Below are 16,995 nucleotides of genomic sequence, written 5' to 3'. Positions count from 1 at the left end.
GGTCGTTTTGGGGGTTTTGGACCCTTCCAGAGCTGTTGGTGAGGGTTTCAAAGCTGTTTTCCTTACCTAAATATGATTATCATTATGCCATGAATAAATTATGTTATTGGGTGATTTTTGATAACTTGTAATTGTGTTTCTATTTGTTTAATGCATGATCAATAGTCTCAAGTATTAGTGTACTATGTGAATGTGAATTAATATCAATGGTTTCAAAGGTTTGGAAGAGAGTTCCAAGGAGGAACTTCTCAGTGGTGGTTTTAAGTATTGTAAGTATGAATATGGGAAGCTCAGTTTTTGAGTTCATCCTAACATTCTAATGGTCACCCATTCTCAAGTAGAGAAGGGTGAGGCATGTCGTGAGAATAGCAGGAGGTCCTAGTCTAGGGGCTTTACCTTGGTCTAAGGCGAGTAATAACAGACTAACCTTGTGTGGTAGCTTGGGGTGGACCAATTGTTTCACCATAACAAGTGCATGAACTACCATAGCTCGATATTCACATTAATCCGGATAGTCAAGTCAAAGGGTGGTTGTCATGCATAAATTGTTTGGTTGATTTGTTGTAAGATGTGTGTATTTAAGTAAAATGTTTAATATGTTTTGATTATGAAAATGTTTTGTATCACTAGTTTACCCTTGCTTTTGTCTTTGTTGTTTGTGTGTGTTTTCTCTTTTGCAATGATCACCCTAAAATGGTGTGAGCTTAGGGAAGACGCCTTTTCAATCATTTCAGCATGTGGTTAAGAGTGAAGCAGCAGCATAGATAGAGTTTTGTTCCTCAAGTATAAAATCTCCTTCAACTATAGTTGATAGTTCTAGTAAGTTATCATCTATGTAATGTTTTATTTTGATAGTTTTATTCTAGTGAGATGTTATATTTATGATACATTACGACCTCATAAGATCATAATATACTTACATAATCATCTACACAATAAAGCAAGGTAGCTATATGTACTTATTAATTATAAACAATAATAGTACTAGAATATCTATCGGCTTTTGAAAAAAAAATTAATCTAATTATCTATGAGAGACTTAAAAATTAGTGAAATCTCATAAATTTAAAGATATTTATGTTTTGATACATATATTTAAATTTAAAGAGAAATGAAAATAAATTTAGTTTATATTATATATATAACCTCATAAATTAAAATAAATAAATATTCATTCATCACTTAAATTTATATTTATAAAAATTTGTTTTTACATATATTCTTTTATTAGAAAATTAGTATTAAAACAATTTTTAGACAGTAAATGCATAAAGTTGAAAAATGATTTAAAAGTAAAAAAAAAAATTATTTAAGTTGCAAAAGAGCTAAATAAGGCAAGCTCAAACTTAATATTTTTTTTAATAAGACAATCTCAATATTTTAGTTAGGCTCGATTAAATAAACCGTCAGGTTTGAGTCATAAAATTCAAACTTGAAGAAATAAACCTTTAAATCCAGAGTTATTACAATGCAAATTTGACAAATGCTATATGGTATTAAATCTGTTTATTTTAAAATCAACAATTTGGATTTCTTTTTTTCCAACTCTTTTCTTTTGTTTTTCTTCTTCTACTCTCCCTTTCTCTTTTTGTATTTATTGTCTTTGTGGATTGCAACAGCTTCGATGGTGTCACACTCAGAAAAGGAGTCAACCAAGAAAAAAAAAGAAGCAAAGTTAATTAACAACACTCACCTTAACCTACTTCTCAAACATCTTCAACCCAAGAGACATAACATATTTCATAATTCACTTTAATATTTTCTTTTTCATTATATATTTGATAAGATATTCAAAATTAGGATTAACAAAATTATAAAAAGCTTTCTAAATTATTTTTATTTTATTTTTAATTTATACGGATTAGCTCGCAAACTTCAAAATTATTCACCTTGCGGGTACTATTACAACTTTCCTAGTAAACTTTTCTTTCATTTTTACCATTTGAAGGAAAATAAATGTGTCAAGATGAAAGAAAAGAAAACCTAAATTGGTAATAGCATTTGTAGCATTATTTAATAAAGGCTTTAGAATGAATCTGGGAACATAGAAGGGTGATCAATCTTTGGTATGGAAAAATAAAAATCACTTCAACTTTACTTGAAAACGTGAAAGCTATAATTAGTTGCTTCTTTATTAATATGAGAAATGGTATCACAACGCAGGACCAAAATGATAAAAAGAAAAGTTGAAAAAGGGAGTTACCCCCACACCCTATAAAAGTGGATCCACCCCCTCACCACTAGTGTCATATATAAATGATTCTAAAACATTTATGGTCAAAATCATTTTCTCCAAATTCACAAATTTATTTTTTAACCAATGCTCTTCAAAGTTCAATTGTTATTTTTATTCCTTCTTCATATCTCATAAATTGATTAATGAACTTAAGATGTTAAAAAATGTTAAAGATTTTAGATTGATGGCTAAATATAAGATGATTTATATTATATAAATTAATACAAATCTGATTTATAAGTAAGTTTCATAAGATTGAGTTAGGTTTAAAATTTATTTTTTAAGATTATATCAAAATCATCCGAAATTTATAGTAGTGAAATTTGTTAAATTTATCATATCACTTGCTATCAGACAATCTATTAATATATAGTTTTAAACTTGAGATATATATGTCTCGGTATATAAAATATATTAAAAGTCTTACATAATATCAATTAAAGATAAGATAAATTTAGAAAATATAAATTGATATAAATTTAAATTTACAAATGAATTTTGTAAGATTAGATTAACTTTAAATGTTTAATCTTACCTATAAAAATGTAATTGATTAGTTTTCATCACTTGTAAAATTTCACATTATATTATACTTTGAGAATCATATATGATTTTAATAATTTCATTTTTAGGTTTATCTTCTAGACATAGTATAACTAAGATTTTATATAAATTGTTGCTAAAGATTCTGACAAGCTCATGACATTTCTATTTATATATTTTGTTTCTGTGAAAATAAAAAAACTACTAATAGATATAGTTTGTATTAAAGGTTGTTTGGATAGAGAATTTTCGAAGTTAATTCATATTTAATTTGTACATAAATTAACTCTAATTTATAAACAATTTTGTTCTTTAAAAAATGGTTACAAAGAAGCATGAATATATATATATATATATATATATATATATATATATATATATATATATATATATAATGAATCTAATAATAATACAGTGATTCTTCAAGTGATCTATTGGTGTAAAGATATATAACTCCTCTTCATGTAAAAAACAAAAACCCTAGTTCTCATGAGAACCCAAAATACAAAAGTGTCTCATCTCCAAAAAGGAAAAGAAAAGGGTTATCATATTAGACAAGACCCTAGAAGTAGGTCATACCCTATGGTTTACTTTTAAAAATGACTAGAAGTAGAAGGCCAATGTGCTGTAACATAGGTAAAGAGTAGCTTCAGGTGCTATGGCGGTAGTTAGTGAGAGCCTTTTAGACTTCATCAATAGCAAAGTTTTTGTGCCTAACTGAAAGGGGATGAAATATATCATTTTTAATTTTCTACGAATTTTGGACGTTCTTTATTCTATTTTTAAAATCTGTTTATTTATACTCATTTTTATGTTTTAAAAAATATTAAATTTCTTTTAACATATCAATAAATCGGTGTATGTATTTTGAAGACTAAAACAAATCGCATTATATAAAGAAAATCAATAAAGAATCTGAACTAAAAAAAACATGAGATAATTATAAGAAAAAATAATAATAAGTTTTCAAAACCAAATTAAAATATTTTCATACTAAATAATAAGATTTTCATCTAATAAATTTGTTAAATATTTATAAAATATTATTAAAAATAAAATTTAAATATATTTTTAATTTTTAAATTTAAATATAAAATTGAAATTAGTCTATACTTTAAAAAATAAATAAATATAAATATTTTAACCCAATAACATTAATTCTTATATTATTTAAATTAAATTAAAAATTGTCTATATCTCAAACTTTTCTACATTTTAATTTAAAATTTTAAAATTAAATAAATATAAATATTTTAACATAACAACATTAATTCTTACATCATTTTAATTAAAATGTGTTATATAATATAAATAGCTCAAATATTCTAAGTAGACACATCAAACAAATATAATGTAGTTAAATTAAAAATATTATCTATTTACTCTTAAATTTTTGGATTAACCTATATTCAAATTGAGATAAGTTAGAATTTCAATTTTACTAGAAAAAAACATGTTTAACTTAAAATAGTTATGTAATTATGATAATGGAAGGATATAATTAACGTAATTAGAACTTTAAAACTAAAATCATCACAATGTTATAATAATCAATAATAGATGGATTAAATATGTTTTTAGTCCCTAAACTATTGGCCCTTTCTGGTTTTCGTTCCTCTTTCAAAGTAAGGTACAATTTGGTCCTCATTATTTTCGAGGACTAAAACGAACGTTTCGAAAAAAATAAGGACCAAATTGTACTTTACTTTAAAAGAGAGACGAAAATAAAAAACGACCAATAGTTTAAGGACTAAAAACATATTTAATAGATCGGGCTAATTAAAATTGAGTTTTGTTTTCTTGTTATTTAAATGCGTTGCTGCCATGCGAGGCATCTGAGCCATACGTTTTAGTTTTGCAACAGAAAATCTGGTCCGTCCAAATGCACCTCGATATTTTCGAACCTCTAAAAAGCTTTCATTATGCGTGTCCTCAGATTCAGTTTCGAAAAACAAGCCAATGTTGTATAGGACATGAAATTACCATAGTTTCCCTAGTTTCATTTCGCATTACTCGAGGAAACGTTACGCAAGGCAAGGGTAAAATTGGAAACTGAAAATCATGAAAAACCAGTTAGCCCAGTTTACCTTTTTCTGTGTCTCGTTGGTCTCCGTAAAAAGAAAAATATTATATAAAAAGGAAAATGGGCTCTTATACCCATCACATAACTCGCGTTTGGAGAGCGTGGGAGCACTTGCTTTCAGGGTAAAATTAATGAACAAAATGGTAATTTTGATTTTTTATAGGTTTAGTCATTTTGTTAATTATAAATATGGATATGTTTAATTAATTCTTTATTAAAAATATTTTTCTTATATTTTTTAAAATACTTTTCAATTTTTGAACTATTTTATCACTTAATATTATTGTCAATAAAATAAAAATTATGACTTTTGTGTTTCTGATTTCAATTTAAATAAGTGTCTTTTCTCTTTCATTTTTTTAGTTAATTTGTGAGTTGGAGAAAATTGAAAAATATAAAAATAATTTAAACACTAAACTAAAACTAAAAATAGAAAAATGAATTATATTATTTTAGAATATTGAAATGAAAATAAAAAATAGCAAAACCTTTTAATAAAAATGCAATGAAAAATAATTTAAATTTAATTAAATTCTAGGATAAATGGTCATATTTTAAATTTATTACAATACGAAAAAACCATTATACTTTTAGTAAACAATTTTAATTTGTTAATTTTATTTAAATTTAGGTAATTAAACACGTGTTTAATATTTACTAATTATGACATATGTTCATTAAATAAAAATAAAATGTTAATTTGTAGTTATATTCTTTATTATTTTTAATTTAAAATTTTTTAGTATTGATTTTATAAAAATTTAGAAATTGATATTTTAGAAGTAAAAATAGTTTAAAATTGGTAAGACTCAACTATTTTAATATTAAAAGGTTTTAATATAAATAATTTTGTTATAGAAGTGTTTAATAATTTTAAATACACTATTTTTTTAAAAATTACTTTTATAAAGTTTTTTGAGTTCAGTTTAGGAGTTTTCATCTTTTGTCTCTCTGATTGAAGAATTGACACTATATGATTGATTTTTGCAACGAGTTTTTTAAATTACACCTATTAGTTTATCTGTTTAAGTAAGTTGAATTTTAACCTTTTTTATTTATTTGTTGTATATGAGCTCTGTTCCACTTATATGTGATTTTTAAGTCATCAAATTAAATATTTATTGATAAATAATTCTAATAATGTACTCTGATCATATTTATATTATTCACATAAGTAAATAGAACTTCTTTTATTCATAATTTTTATATTATTGACAACTACTATTGGTTGTCGATCAATCACAAAGACAATAGTAAAAGACACTCAAACAAGCTACTATAATATCATGTTATGGTAAAAAAACTTAAAATTATATAAAAGTAATATTTTAATATTTTTTTTTCAAACTTCTTATTATAACTTACTACTATATTAATAGAAATACTGACTAAAAATAAATTAAGCACCTCTTAAAACAAGTTAGGCACCTCTTAAATTAAGTTGGCACCTCCTAAAACCTTGACCTAGATCCCATACATAAATACTTGTAATAAAGACACACTACATTTCAACATTTTTAATACTAACTTGAGAATATATATATATATATATATATATATATATATATATATATATATATATATATATATATATATATATATATATATATATATATATATATATATATATATATATATATATATATAAAAGATCTACATTTATTTGTAATTTATTTAGTTATTGATGTTTTAAAAAACAAATATATTTTAATTCTTATGACCAAATCTTATTTCAGATAAAAAATAATTAAGATGTATTAATTTTATAAATAAAACAAACAGTGTAAGGTCCTGAAAATTATATGGGCTAGGGGGCCCTATTTTCTGAGGCAGCCAGGCCCAAAGGGACAAAGGCACCATGACCTTAGGAGGGGTTTCCTCTTTTTCCCAACTCTGAACCAATTTCCTGTTTCCCTTTCTCTCTCTAAAAACTCAGTTCCACTTTTCTTCTTCTTGCTCTGACTTCTCTCTACCTTTCCACCACTTTCCACCGTTTAAATTTCAAATAGGTGGTATTCTTTCGCTCACAGAGTTGAGGGCTTCCATTATATCCGATTAGATTTTCATTTGGACAGGTAAGTCAAATTCTCCACTCTTTTTGATATTAGGGCATGCAACTTTACTGGTTGCATAGAGCTCATTTTGATCCTCTGTCTATTATAGCTCTAAGAGTTGTTTTCCATCACCAATTAGGTGGTTGTAGGTCACTGTTTGGACTTTCGCCGAGAAAGCACTATTAGGGCATTCTAGTTGGTTGTACTGTTTGACTTCCAGGTAAGGGGAGCTAGACATTTCTTTTCTGATTTTATTGTATGAGGTGTATGTGTGTTGAAATCTGAACTGCTGTGCTGTTTAAGTTGAGTTTCTAAGTTTGAATGTATAGAATGATATGTGCTAACATGTTCTTATGTGAAACTGTAAATTATGTTATATGACACTGCCTTGTATGTGAATGTTGTATGAACCATGAATTGAGGTTGTGACTGAATTTGGGATTAACCATGTGGTGATGATTAAATATGGTGGAGAGCGTTAATATTGTTATGATGGTCATTTTGGAAGGGACTAAGTAAACTGAGGTAGAGATTTTAGTCATTGTAATTGGGAGTGTGATTGAAGTACTGAAATAATGTAGAGTGGTAAATTGGGACAGGTTGAGAGCACTGTGTTGGTAGGATAGAAGAATCTTAAAAACCTGAGTTGGCACATCCCTGATCATAGAGCAGCCCTGGCCTGGTCCAGTCAGTTGTGACTAGTCATATGTGTTGGCGTCGAAGGTGAGACTGATGCGTTCAGACATCTGATTCTTCTCCGGTGACCAATTGGGCAGTTGGGATAGTTTAGAGGAGTCAATGGAACTGGTGAGGGGTCAGAGAACTGAGTGAGTCTTGAGATAATGGTTGAAATGAGATTGTGTCCATAAGTTGCAGGGATTGATGTTTTAAAAGGTAAAACTGAATTTAATCACTTTAGATTAGTATTGGGGAGGATTTGGATCATCTAGGCAAGACTAATTATGCTTAATAATCGAATTGGAGGTCTTAGAAGTTAGCCAAGAGTCCTGGAAATGGTAAGGATGAGTGTGAGTGAGTGGTTATGTAGAATTCGCATTCTGCCAATTATGTAGTGTCGCTATGCGAGTTGTCTCGCATAGCGAGACCCTGTATAGGGTGCTTACTGTTTTGGTAATTCGCTGTGCGAGCTGGTGCGCCGTGCAGGGGGTGATACTCACTATTTTTGGACTCGCCGTGGTGAATCCTGTCGCTATGCGACTGGTGGTGGTCTGGGATCACTGGCCATTTAATTCGAAGGGCGAGTGAGGCGCGTAGCGAGAACTCTAGGGAGGTTGGTCTCTGGTTGGGTTTCCGCATAACGACCTGGGTGCGTTATGCGAGAGGTTGAAGTCTGAGGTGTGTCGCGAATTAATTCGCTATGCGAATTGAGGTGTGCGCTATGCGAGAGTCTCCTGTCTCGCCCTGCGAGTAGGATGCGCTGTGCGAATTCTTTTGGGTTAAACCTTCTCTTTTACTCCCTCTTGATTGATTCTAGTGTGTGAAGTGTTTGGCATGTATAAAATGATTTGATCATGTGATTTATGTGGGATGTGTATAAACTCACTGTGAGAATATGATGGTATCTGGATGTTCATGTTTGGGTTAAGTTTCAAAGTGTCAGTATAGTTCATGAACGTAATTCCATGGTCCTCAAGGAGAGGATACATGGTGGTGCCTGGTGGTGTGTAGAATGATTACATGGTAGCTCAGTCTTGGGGGTTTTCCTGACGCTCCAATGGTCTTTCATTCTAAAGTAGAGAGGATTTATCCATGTGGTGAGGAGTAGCAGGAGGTCCTAGTCTTGGAGGCTTCCAGTATGCTTCAGGGTGCGGAACGGACTAACCTCGTGAGTGTAGTAGGGTGGAACCCATTGGCAACGGCTTTGCAAAGTAGTAGAGGCCACCACGAGTGCATAACCCGCCATAGCTCGGTAATCATTCTGGTCCAGACGAGTCGGTCTATAAAGCAATGAGTCTTGTGATGTCAATGTACCATGTTTGAGTGACTTTTGCATGTCGTGTGTGATTGAATAACATGATTTTTATATCTAGCTCACCCTTGCTTGTTTGTGTGCTTGTGTATGTTTCTTCTTGCGATGATCATCCAATTGGATAGAAGCAGATGGCGAGGAGGTTCCTTTGGAGACAGCTCTGGAAGTTGAGGACAATGCTACTGCCTAGTCTCCTAGGATGCTACTGGTTGATCTTAAATTCTAGGATACTATTTTCCATTTCAGCTTATATTTTATATCTTTTGGAGTTTAAGCTTATTTTCTGAAGCTACTTAGAGGATGATTGTAATCCTATTTACTTTCACTGTTTTCCTATATTATGCATGTGAACGTCTTTATTATATATGCTTTCTATATAATTGGGATGTAACAAATAGCAAGTGAATATTATATTTTTTTTATTTAGCTTAATTTAAGGAGATTAAAAAATTTTAATTACACATTCACAAATTTATGGAGGTGCATGACTTCTTTCCATTCTCATGATTTTATTTTCTGTTGCGCAAAAAAAAAAGTGAGTTATTTCGTTACAATCTTGGGTTTGTTATCTTCATATTTCCTATTTTCTTCAATTTTTACTTTTAGTTTTTGTTCTTACAAGTTCTGATTTCCTTCAATGTCACCGGATTCTCTTGATTTCAATTCAATATCACCGTGAATTCTATGGAAAGGAATAGTTGCAAAAAAACTTCAATACTCAGTGAATGAAAGTATATTATGATTTATATGAATAAAGAATGACAAATCTTTTATTCATTTAACAACTTTCCAGATTTATATGAATAAATAAATAACGAAATGATAAATTTTTATGAAAAACACAAACTTTCCATTCATTTAACATTTTCATCATAATACAATATAATGAAAACATGGAAGAATCACAATAAAAAAAACTTACACCCTTCAGCATCTACACTACATAACAAGCTACTTAGATACTACATTATGGAATATATTATTTCAATTTTTTCATTCTCATTTATACAACTTATTATTTCTTTTTCCTCAAATAAGGAAATTCTCATTAACATCATCACTAGCTCATCTTCATTATATCAAAAATACAAATCATACCAATGGACACATTCATCCATTTCTTCAATATTTTAACATCATTCTTTATATTAGATATCTTCTTTCTTTATTTCAAAATAGTAAAATATAGTTGGTCATTACCATATTTAATACATATCTAACAAAATCTTTACTTCTACTTTATTATTCAAAAGAAACACAATAAAACATAACCTTATAGTTAGGATAAGGACTAAACAAACCACTATACAAAAGAAAATTTTTATAAATGTTACCTTGTAATTAGGATGATTTCAAAATTATTTTCCTCCATTCTTTACAGTTCTCGATATTTTCAATAGTATAAATTCTCAGCAATTACAAATAGATATTACACCAAAACCTCTAGCCCAACACTACAAGAGGAGAAATACTATGATTTTGCATATCTGACACATTCCATGAACAAGATGAAAATGAAGGAGATCTAACCATAACTCACTTAACACATTGCATTAACAAAAAGATGAAGACGAAAGAGACTTTACTATAACTTACTTGACACATTACATTAACAAGATGAAGATAAAAGAGACCTAATTATAACTGACCTAAAGCATTACAAACTAAAATCTTAAGACAGAGACAATACACCATTAATTCTTAAAAATATGCTAGTCAAGTCACCTCCTCCAATCTTATTAAATATTTAAACATTATGTCATATTTCCATAAGTTGTGTCACTTCAACAAAATCAAAAGAGCATTTACTCTAATTAATGGAGAGAACCAAATAAAACGTTTTTAAAAATTTTCAATGACTAAATTGAACAAATAAAAAACTAAGACTTTTTAAAAATTCGAATGAAATTGAAAAGTCAAATAGGTATTAAGTTTTTATTATATATATATATATACTGTTGTTCTGTTGTGTTATTTGGGTTTATTAGAAAAAAATTCAATTAAGATGTTAAAGTGGTGAATTATATTTTCACCATTTAGGCACTAGTAAAAAAAAAAAAGAAAAAAGGTTGTAATGGTTTAGAGAGAGCAGAAGCTGTGTGGAAGACTCTTTGAGAATCTGAGTACCACACCGGAGAAACCGTGAACACGAATTGTGCAACCGTGAAATATAAAACCCTGCTGCACCATTGCAATGGTAGGACCCAAGCGCCACTTCCTCCCTCTCATTCTCATCTCCCTCGCCGCCTTCATCTTCTACACCTTTAACCACTTCTCTCTCTCGCCAGCCATTGCTGAATCAAACCACAGATCCACTTTCCCAGACCCGATTCCAACCTTAATCCATCCCAATTTCAGTTTTGTTATCAACGTTCTCGCCTTCAACCGCCTCGCCTCACTCTCCCGGTGCTTACGCTCCCTTGCCGCCGCCGACTACCTCGGCGACCGCATCCACCTCCACCTCCACATCGACCACTTCACCTCCGACAAAGCGTCGAGCGTGGACCCTAAGCTCCGTGAGGCACGTCGGATCTTGGAGTTCGTGGACGCGTTCGATTGGAAGTTCGGGGAGAAGGTTGTGCATTACAGGACGGGCAATGTTGGCCTGCAGGCCCAGTGGTTGGAGGCCTGGTGGCCCACTTCCGATCACGAGTTCGCCTTCGTGGTGGAGGATGACTTGGAGGTTTCCTCGCTTTACTATGAGTTCGTTAAGACGGTGATTCTCAATTTCTACTACAACGCCTCCAATTATAGCCCTTCCATCTTCGGGATTTCGTTGCAGCGAGCAAGGTTTGTTCCAGGTACCGATTTCTCTTGTTTGTTTATTCATCTCTGCTTTAATAATATACGTCAGTTATTTTTTGTAGCTGGTGAGGTTTAGTTTACTCGGTAGGCGAATCTGGTTGCTTGTGTCGATTGAAGTCATGTGCTGTTTCGGTTAGATGTATCGTTTAACTTAGTTGATTATTGCTCTCTGTTTTTTCCACATTTGAAATAAATTGTCTTTCGGTTAGATGATGTTATAAAAAGACCCATGCGACACAACCAGGCGAACAACTTTGGCAGATTTGGAACTTGAAAAACTTGCTAGTCTCATGAGTTTATTTTGATTCCACCAACTTCTGAGGTATGAAGAATTCAGAAATGGCTGGAAACTCGTTATGACCATAATCATGATAAAACAATGGATCGTGGCCTTTGTTAAGGAGCAATGCCAGTGCCACCAATCTCAACTTTGGCTTGTGTGTTATCATGATTCTGAAAGTGGATATGATCAACTTAAGATCAGCACAAATTCTTTTCAAATCAACTTCGTGCAGCTTATGTCTATTGTGTTATATGTCTTCAATGCTGTGTCGATTGTGTCGTGTATAACACTCACACGACACGCGTACTTCCCTAAAGTGTTGAATTTAAAAAACATTTGTTTACGGCTCCGATATGGTTCCACTTGAATGCTAATGAGGGCAAACAAAGTCATTTTTTAAGAAGTAGGGAAGTAAAAAACGGTGTAAGTTTCTGTTTTTCCTTTAAAAAACCAACTATCTATTTCACATTTACATTTTGTGTTTCCGCTTCTATTTTTAAATTTCTCTTTAGAAGAATCTAACTTATAGGGTCTTGTTTGATGATAATGATCATCAAGGATTGAAATGTCTTAAAATGAATTAGATTCTCTTTTCACTTTTTAGATTTTATTGTTAGAAGTCCCACATCGACTAGAGATAAGGCCAATTCATAGTTAATAAGTGGGTGCAAACCTCACCCTACAAGTCAGTTTTGTGGGGTTGAATTAGGATTGAAGTCCACTTCTAACATGGTATCAAAGTTATGGTTAGAGCCTATCCTAGCGATATTTGTTGTTTGCTGGGCATATTGTTCCACATGCTATCGTCTCCATGTTAAGAGGTGAATTTCTGTTTAGTACCCAGTTTTAAAAATGTAGACATTAAGTCCTAAAGTTGTTAAAATTGTATGAATAAAGTTTTCTCCATTAAATTGACAGCAACGGTGTTAACTTCGTCTGACGTGGCGTACTTTTTCTCTCTCTTTCCTCTGCTTTTCCTGTAACACCCAGCTTTTTCTGTCTTCTCTCTCTTCTCTCTCTTTTCCAGTAGTATTATTATTAGGCTTCTGTTGTTGATTTTGGGCATGCTGTTTCTGAGAATACAGTACATAACAAAGAATACAAGCACAACATAAAAACATCATCTCAGTGATCCACTTAACCACAACATAGATATTCGGAGAGGCAACCCAGTAGAAGTAGACCTCAGCCGTGGTATGAAAGACGACGAGAAACAATTCATGTTGAAAGGAGAGACCAACATAATTGGAGCCAAGGTCATGGGGGACCTTTGCAGCCATCGACTCCAATGAATAGTCATAACTTGGCTTCTTTTGGAGAGTTTGGATTTAAGTTTCTGAGATCATATTTTACTTGTGTGGAAAATGGCTGTGCCTGCCTTGAATGATTTTTGATAATAGTACTTTACACCTTCATTATGAAGTTGTGGACCAGAACGAGTTTCATTTTAATCCTTTCTCTGTATTCTTTTACTATCAATTCAATAATGTATCATTCTTTCTTCTGGGTGTGGGTGTGTTGTGTGCCTTTTAGTCTGTTTGTGAAGGGTTCTTAGAAAGGAACCTAACAAACCGTTAATCCAGAACACACAACACCTTCCCTTTCTCTCGATTCCAACATCTGATTGTCTTCTTTCCATCAATTCCCTGCGATTCTCCCTCTGTGCATTTCAGAAATGAATTCCAACTACGGCCAATCCAACACGAACAAATCCCCCTTCGTTTCCCTCAACAACTTCAATTTCGATTTCGATCTTGGCATCAGATCCAACCATCCCAAGTCCCTCCCAATCTATTTACTTTACAGGTGTTGATCTGAAGAAGATTAAGGACTGTATTGGGGATCCCCATGCAGATGCTTTATCCAGGCGGCGGGATAAAGCATGGTGATGACGTGCTTCTTCTCTGCGCGGTGGCGCTGCCGGAGCTTGGCAGCACTAGAGGGCGAACCTAGCAGAGTATGCGAGGTAGTAGCTGCCCAGGGCGGCAACGATGACGGCGACCTCCTCCCACTAGTTGTGGTGGAGCGGGCCGCACTTGAGAATGAGGGTGTGCCCAAAAATTCAATGTTTGGTGATGGAACTCTGTGGCCGTGAGAGGTTGTAAGAAAAAAATGAGATTGGAAGAGAGAGAGAAAAAAAGCTGAATTGGAGAGAGAAAAAGTTGCACAGTAGAGAGGAGAGAATAGGAAAAGTACGCCACGTCAGCATGGAGTTAATGCTGTTACTGTCAACTTAACGAACATGACCTTATCATATAATTTTCATAACATAGGGATCCAATGTCTTCATTTTTAAAATCGGGTACTAGAAAGAAATTCACCTCTTAACATAGGGACGAAGTAAGCATTTAAGCCTTTATAAAAGTGTTCAATATATATTTGTGTGTCTAGTAGTCGTGCTTAGTAGGCTAATGGTTGTCATAGTAGTTGTACTCTGCTTATTCAATACGCTGTTACTTGTTTATTGATAATATAATTGGTTTCTGACCTCAGGTAAACATGGAAACAAATTACAGTTGGATGACAAGACAAGGCTTTTCTTATACCAGTTAGTTGGCACATGGGGTCAAATTCTCTTTCCAAAGCCATGGAAAGAGTTCAGGCTGTGGTATGAAGAAAACAAGGCAAAGGGCAATCGGCCATTTCTTGAGGGGATGGTAATAAAATGCTTTTAAAGAGAAAAAATATCATGTTCTTTACTCATGTAATTCTCAATTTTGGTCTTTTATACATGTCAGCAGTTCAGTTCATTCCTAATTTTACATCTGAAAATTTTCCAGGTGACTACGGGATGGTATAAGAGATTGGGAGAGAGGATTTGGACACCTTGGTTCATTAAGTTTATTCAGTCCAGGGATTACTTCAATATATACACAAATTTTCTGCATGAGAGAGCATTAAGTGTTTCATACAGAGATGCTGGAGTAAACTATGGGAAAACTGCTGGACCTGATTCTAAATTACTTGAGAAAAGATATATGGACTTCAATATTTTGGAAATGCAACCTTTGAGTAGTTTAAAATGGTTTGATTTTTGTTTTAGAGAAGTTCATCCTGGAAAGGTTGTCACAAACCTAGAAGAACTTGGATTGTTGCTTCACTATCGGCAGAAGCGGGATAGTGTCTTAGTAAATCTTTTTGGGGTATCGGATGCTATAGCAAGAAACTTACTCTGCCATTTTGAGAGGCTAAATATCAGGAATTACATACTTGTGGGCCCTCCATCTGACTCCTTATTTGATCTGGCAAGGAGGGGACATCATGTAATTAATGTTGACCAATTTTTAAGTAGTGTTGGATTGTATAAACATACTTGGCAAGGTTCAAATTCTGATTCCATCAAGAGTATTTTGGCAAAGATCTATGTAATTAAGAAGTGTATCGAGAATAAATATAACACGTGGGTTATGGATGGGAACATGCTTCTCACTTCAGACCTCTTTTCTGAGTCAGAAAATCCCAATGACGACTTCTTTGTAGCGAACAATTTTGAACTCTTTTATGCTAAAAGCTCATCTTCTAGTGAGAAAATCTGGGTTGATGGATTTGTCTCGAAGATTGTAGCTGAGGTGAAGTCTTTGGCAGGAAAAGATTCAGAAGCCCATTATAGGTTAAGCTTTGTGCACATTGTAACAAAATTATTGGAACAGAAAGGTGCGAGGATTAGAAGAGTTGATGAGAGTTCTTTGGCCACGAAAATTGGCTCTGGTAACGTGAGTGAATCTTTTGGTGATAAAAAGTTGCTATACTGGTCAACTGAGATAGAGCTGGATTCAATTAGTAAATGGTTCAAAGAGTTGAATTTGTGGAATATAGACAATGATTTATCTTGCACCGCGGTGGTCTGTCACAAATCATAGCACTTTATGGCAGTCAGTATTTATACATCTTATTTTTTAACATACAATGAGTTGGCCAAGCATGATGTGCCTGTGAAGCTTGTTATAGACTATGCAATGGCGTATACTATGGATGAGGTTGACATAGTTTTTGTTGGGGCGGATGCAGTTGTTGAAAGTGGTGGTATGATCAACATGATGGAGACTTGCCAAATTGCAATGGTCGCTAAGAGTATGAACAAGCCAGTTTATGGGCTGCTGAAAGCTACTAGGTGCGTTTGCTGGCATCCTTCTGCATAGTAGTTATGATAGTTTAACTCAAATTATTAGTGTTTAACATGGTAATAGTAGTTATATGCCTCCTCAGTATTTCACACTGCTTTTCACTGATTTAGGTGTTCTTACTCCATCAGTGTTAATGATGAACTCATCGAGTTATACTTGTAGCTATCTCTGTATAATTTTCTTTCTGTTTTAAAATGTTGGTCTCTCTTCAAGATTGTGTCTTGTGAAATAATTGTGTCAAGTACATGCATTAGAATCATGACACCTTCAAATTCAGAATCATGACAGGCTAACTAGATTAACATCAATTTCTCAGGATACTTTTCTGAGTAGATTTTAATAGCATATCCTTGTTTGAAAGTTTTAATAGAGATTCAAAGCTTCTTTTAACCAAATCATATAGTTTGTTAAAACCAGCAACGTGTACACTTAAATTGATTTTTTTTTCAAAATCATAATTAATTAATAATTTAGAAAAACAGATCAATCCCTTTTTTTTAAGTTTATTACATTTTTTAGATTTAAATTATTTGGCACTTTGAATATATAGTAAACACCACTTCGTAATAAGAGACTATTGTATTAATTTTTAGAATATTGAAAAGTGTACAGGGATAGATATCGATTGAATTTCCGAGTCTAATCTAAATTAGAATAATTGGATTAAAATTAAATTTATATATATTTTTAAAAATGAGTTTGGATTTTTATACAACTTTATTAAGAGTTGTAAAAAGGAAACATAAAATGTTATATATTAGTTAACAGTTAGAGATAAGAAAACATAAAATGAAAGTATAATTTTTTTTTCATTTTTTATTTTTTATTCACACCAAATCAAAGAAATGCATCAAAGACATTACCTAAAGAGTTTGGT

The 16,995-nt window shown here is 32.1% G+C and overlaps 1 protein-coding gene across 1 annotated transcript; it reads left to right on the top strand.

The window, feature by feature from the left end:
• Positions 1-10,932: 10,932 nt before the first annotated feature.
• Positions 10,933-16,330, top strand: LOC124841479 (transferring glycosyl group transferase). Its single transcript, XM_047317757.2, has 3 exons — positions 10,933-11,707; positions 14,488-14,651; positions 14,775-16,330. The coding sequence occupies exons 1-3, from the start codon at positions 11,101-11,103 to the stop codon at positions 15,852-15,854; spliced, it is 1,851 nt and encodes a 616-aa protein (XP_047173713.2). The 5' UTR covers positions 10,933-11,100; the 3' UTR covers positions 15,855-16,330.
• The last annotated feature ends 665 nt before the right edge of the window (positions 16,331-16,995 follow it).

The sequence above is a fragment of the Vigna umbellata genome, chromosome 11, assembly GCF_029865625.1.
Source record: "Vigna umbellata cultivar VRB3 chromosome 11, Vumbellata_1.0, whole genome shotgun sequence".
NCBI classification, from domain to species: domain Eukaryota; kingdom Viridiplantae; phylum Streptophyta; class Magnoliopsida; order Fabales; family Fabaceae; genus Vigna; species Vigna umbellata.
This window is presented reverse-complemented; position numbering and strand designations above follow the sequence as displayed.

Bases quoted from the DNA above. Each gene is read 5' to 3' on its own strand.
- LOC124841479 (XM_047317757.2), top strand. From the start codon at position 11,101: ATGGTAGGACCCAAGCGCCACTTCCTCCCTCTCATTCTCATCTCCCTC. The intron at 11,708-14,487 runs GTACCGATTTCT...TTCTGACCTCAG, and splicing joins GCGAGCAAGGTTTGTTCCAG to GTAAACATGGAAACAAATTA. The intron at 14,652-14,774 runs GTAATAAAATGC...AAAATTTTCCAG, and splicing joins GGCCATTTCTTGAGGGGATG to GTGACTACGGGATGGTATAA.